Raw genomic sequence first — 3,058 nt, forward strand, 5'->3', positions numbered from 1 at the left:
AGGGACGTGGAGGAGGAGAGGGACGTGAAGGTGGAGAGGGACGTGAAGGTGGAGAGGGACGTGGAGAGGGAGGTGGAGAGGGACGTGGAGGTGGAGAGGGACGTGGAGGTGGAGAGGGACGTGGAGGAGGAGAGGGAGGTGGAGAGGGACGTGGAGGTGGAGAGGGACGTGGAGGTGGAGAGGGACGTGGAGGTGGAGAGGGACGTGGAGGTGGAGAGGGACGTGGAGGTGGAGTGGGAGGTGGAGGTGGAGAGGGACGTGGAGGTGGAGAGGGACGTGGAGGTGGAGAGGGACGTGGAGGTGGAGAGGGACGGGAGGTGGAGAGGGAGGTGGAGAGGGACGTGGAGGAGGAGAGGGAGGTGGAGAGGGACGTGGAGGAGGAGAGGGACGTGGAGGAGGAGAGGGACGTGAAGGTGGAGAGGGACGTGAAGGTGGAGAGGGACGTGAAGGTGGAGAGGGACGTGGAGAGGGAGGTGGAGAGGGACGTGGAGGTGGAGAGGGACGTGGAGGTGGAGAGGGACGTGGAGGTGGAGAGGGACGTGGAGGTGGAGAGGGACGTGGAGAGGGACGTGGAGGTGGAGAGGGACGTGGAGGTGGAGAGGGATGTGGAGGAGGAGAGGGACGTGGAGGTGGAGAGGGACGTGGAGGTGGAGAGGGACGTGGAGGAGGAGAGGGACGTGGAGGTGGAGAGGGACGTGAAGGAGGAGAGGGACGTGGAGGTGGAGAGGGACGTGGAGGTGGAGAGGGAGGTGGAGAGGGACGTGGAGGAGGAGAGGGAGGTGGAGAGGGACGTGGAGGAGGAGAGGGACGTGAAGGTGGAGAGGGACGTGGAGAGGGAGGTGGAGAGGGACGTGGAGGTGGAGAGGGACGTGGAGGTGGAGAGGGACGTGGAGGTGGAGAGGGACGTGGAGGTGGAGAGGGACGTGGAGGTGGAGAGGGACGTGGAGGTGGAGAGGGACGTGGAGGTGGAGAGGGACGTGGAGAGGGACGTGGAGGTGGAGAGGGATGTGGAGGAGGAGAGGGACGTGGAGGTGGAGAGGGACGTGGAGGTGGAGAGGGACGTGGAGGAGGAGAGGGATGTGGAGGTGGAGAGGGACGTGAAGGAGGAGAGGGACGTGGAGGTGGAGAGGGACGTGGAGGTGGAGAGGGACGTGGAGGTGGAGAGGGACGTGGAGGAGGAGAGGGAGGTGGAGAGGGACGTGGAGGAGGAGAGGGAGGTGGAGAGGGAGGTGGAGGAGGAGAGGGACGTGGAGGAGGAGAGGGAGGTGGAGAGGGACGTGGAGGTGGAGAGGGACGTGGAGGAGGAGAGGGACGTGGAGGTGGAGAGGGACGTGGAGGTGGAGAGGGACGTGGAGGAGGAGAGGGACGTGGAGGAGGAGAGGGACGTGAAGGTGGAGAGGGACGTGAAGGTGGAGAGGGACGTGGAGAGGGAGGTGGAGAGGGACGTGGAGGTGGAGAGGGACGTGGAGGTGGAGAGGGACGTGGAGGTGGAGAGGGACGTGGAGGTGGAGAGGGACGTGGAGGTGGAGAGGGACGTGGAGGAGGAGAGGGACGTGGAGGTGGAGAGGGACGTGGAGGTGGAGAGGGACGTGAAGGAGGAGAGGGACGTGGAGGTGGAGAGGGACGTGGAGGTGGAGAGGGACGTGGAGGTGGAGAGGGACGTGGAGGAGGAGAGGGAGGTGGTGGAGGAGAGGGAGGTGGAGAGGGAGGTGGAGGAGGAGAGGGACGTGGAGGAGGAGAGGGAGGTGGAGAGGGACGTGGAGGTGGAGAGGGACGTGGAGGAGGAGAGGGACGTGGAGGTGGAGAGGGACGTGGAGGTGGAGAGGGACGTGGAGGAGGAGAGGGACGTGGAGGAGGAGAGGGGACGTGGAGGAGGAGAGGGACGTGGAGGAGGAGAGGGACGGGAGGTGGAGAGGGACGTGGAGGTGGAGAGGGAGGTGGAGAGGGACGTGGAGGTGGAGAGGGAGGTGGAGGAGGAGAGGGACGTGGAGGTGGAGAGGGACGTGGAGGTGGAGAGGGACGTGGAGGTGGAGAGGGACGTGGAGGAGGAGAGGGACGTGGAGGAGGAGAGGGACGTGGAGGAGGAGAGGGACGTGGAGGAGGAGAGGGACGTGGAGGTGGAGAGGGACGTGGAGGTGGAGAGGGACGTGGAGGAGGAGAGGGACGTGGAGGAGGAGAGGGACGTGGAGGAGGAGAGGGACGTGGAGGAGGAGAGGGACGTGGAGGTGGAGAGGGACGTGGAGGAGGAGAGGGACGTGGAGGAGGAGAGGGACGTGGAGGTGGAGAGGGACGTGGAGGTGGAGAGGGAGGTGGAGAGGGACGTGGAGGTGGAGAGGGAGGTGGAGGAGGAGAGGGAGGTGGAGAGGGACGTGGAGGAGGAGAGGGACGTGGAGGAGGAGAGGGACGTGAAGGTGGAGAGGGACGTGAAGGTGGAGAGGGACGTGGAGGTGGAGGTGGAGAGGGACGTGGAGGTGGAGGTGGAGAGGGACGTGGAGGTGGAGAGGGACGTGGAGGAGGAGAGGGACGTGGAGGAGGAGAGGGAGGTGGAGAGGGACGTGGAGGTGGAGAGGGACGTGGAGGTGGAGAGGGACGTGGAGGTGGAGAGGGAGGTGGAGAGGGACGTGGAGGAGGAGAGGGAGGTGGAGAGGGACGTGGAGGAGGAGAGGGACGTGGAGGAGGAGAGGGACGTGAAGGTGGAGAGGGACGTGAAGGTGGAGAGGGACGTGAAGGTGGAGAGGGACGTGGAGAGGGAGGTGGAGAGGGACGTGGAGGTGGAGTGGGACGTGGAGGTGGAGCGGGACGTGGAGGTGGAGAGGGACGTGGAGGTGGAGAGGGACGTGGAGAGGGACGTGGAGGTGGAGAGGGACGTGGAGGTGGAGAGGGATGTGGAGGAGGAGAGGGACGTGGAGGTGGAGAGGGACGTGGAGGTGGAGAGGGACGAGGAGGAGGAGAGGGACGTGGAGGTGGAGAGGGACGTGAAGGAGGAGAGGGACGTGGAGGTGGAGAGGGACGTGGAGGTGGAGAGGGACGTGGAGGAGGAGAGGGACGTGGAGGAGGA

The 3,058-nt window shown here is 66.1% G+C and overlaps 1 protein-coding gene across 1 annotated transcript; it reads right to left on the bottom strand.

Moving 5' to 3' along the window:
• Positions 1-1,506: 1,506 nt before the first annotated feature.
• Positions 1,507-2,673, bottom strand: LOC135545341 (basic proline-rich protein-like; the record flags this gene model as incomplete). Its single annotated transcript, XM_064972956.1, has 1 exon — positions 1,507-2,673. A coding segment is annotated over one exon (1,167 nt), but the record flags the coding sequence as incomplete, so codon positions are not given.
• Positions 2,674-3,058: the final 385 nt, after the last annotated feature.

Source organism: Oncorhynchus masou, chromosome 9, assembly GCF_036934945.1.
Source record: "Oncorhynchus masou masou isolate Uvic2021 chromosome 9, UVic_Omas_1.1, whole genome shotgun sequence".
NCBI classification, from domain to species: Eukaryota; Metazoa; Chordata; class Actinopteri; order Salmoniformes; family Salmonidae; genus Oncorhynchus; species Oncorhynchus masou.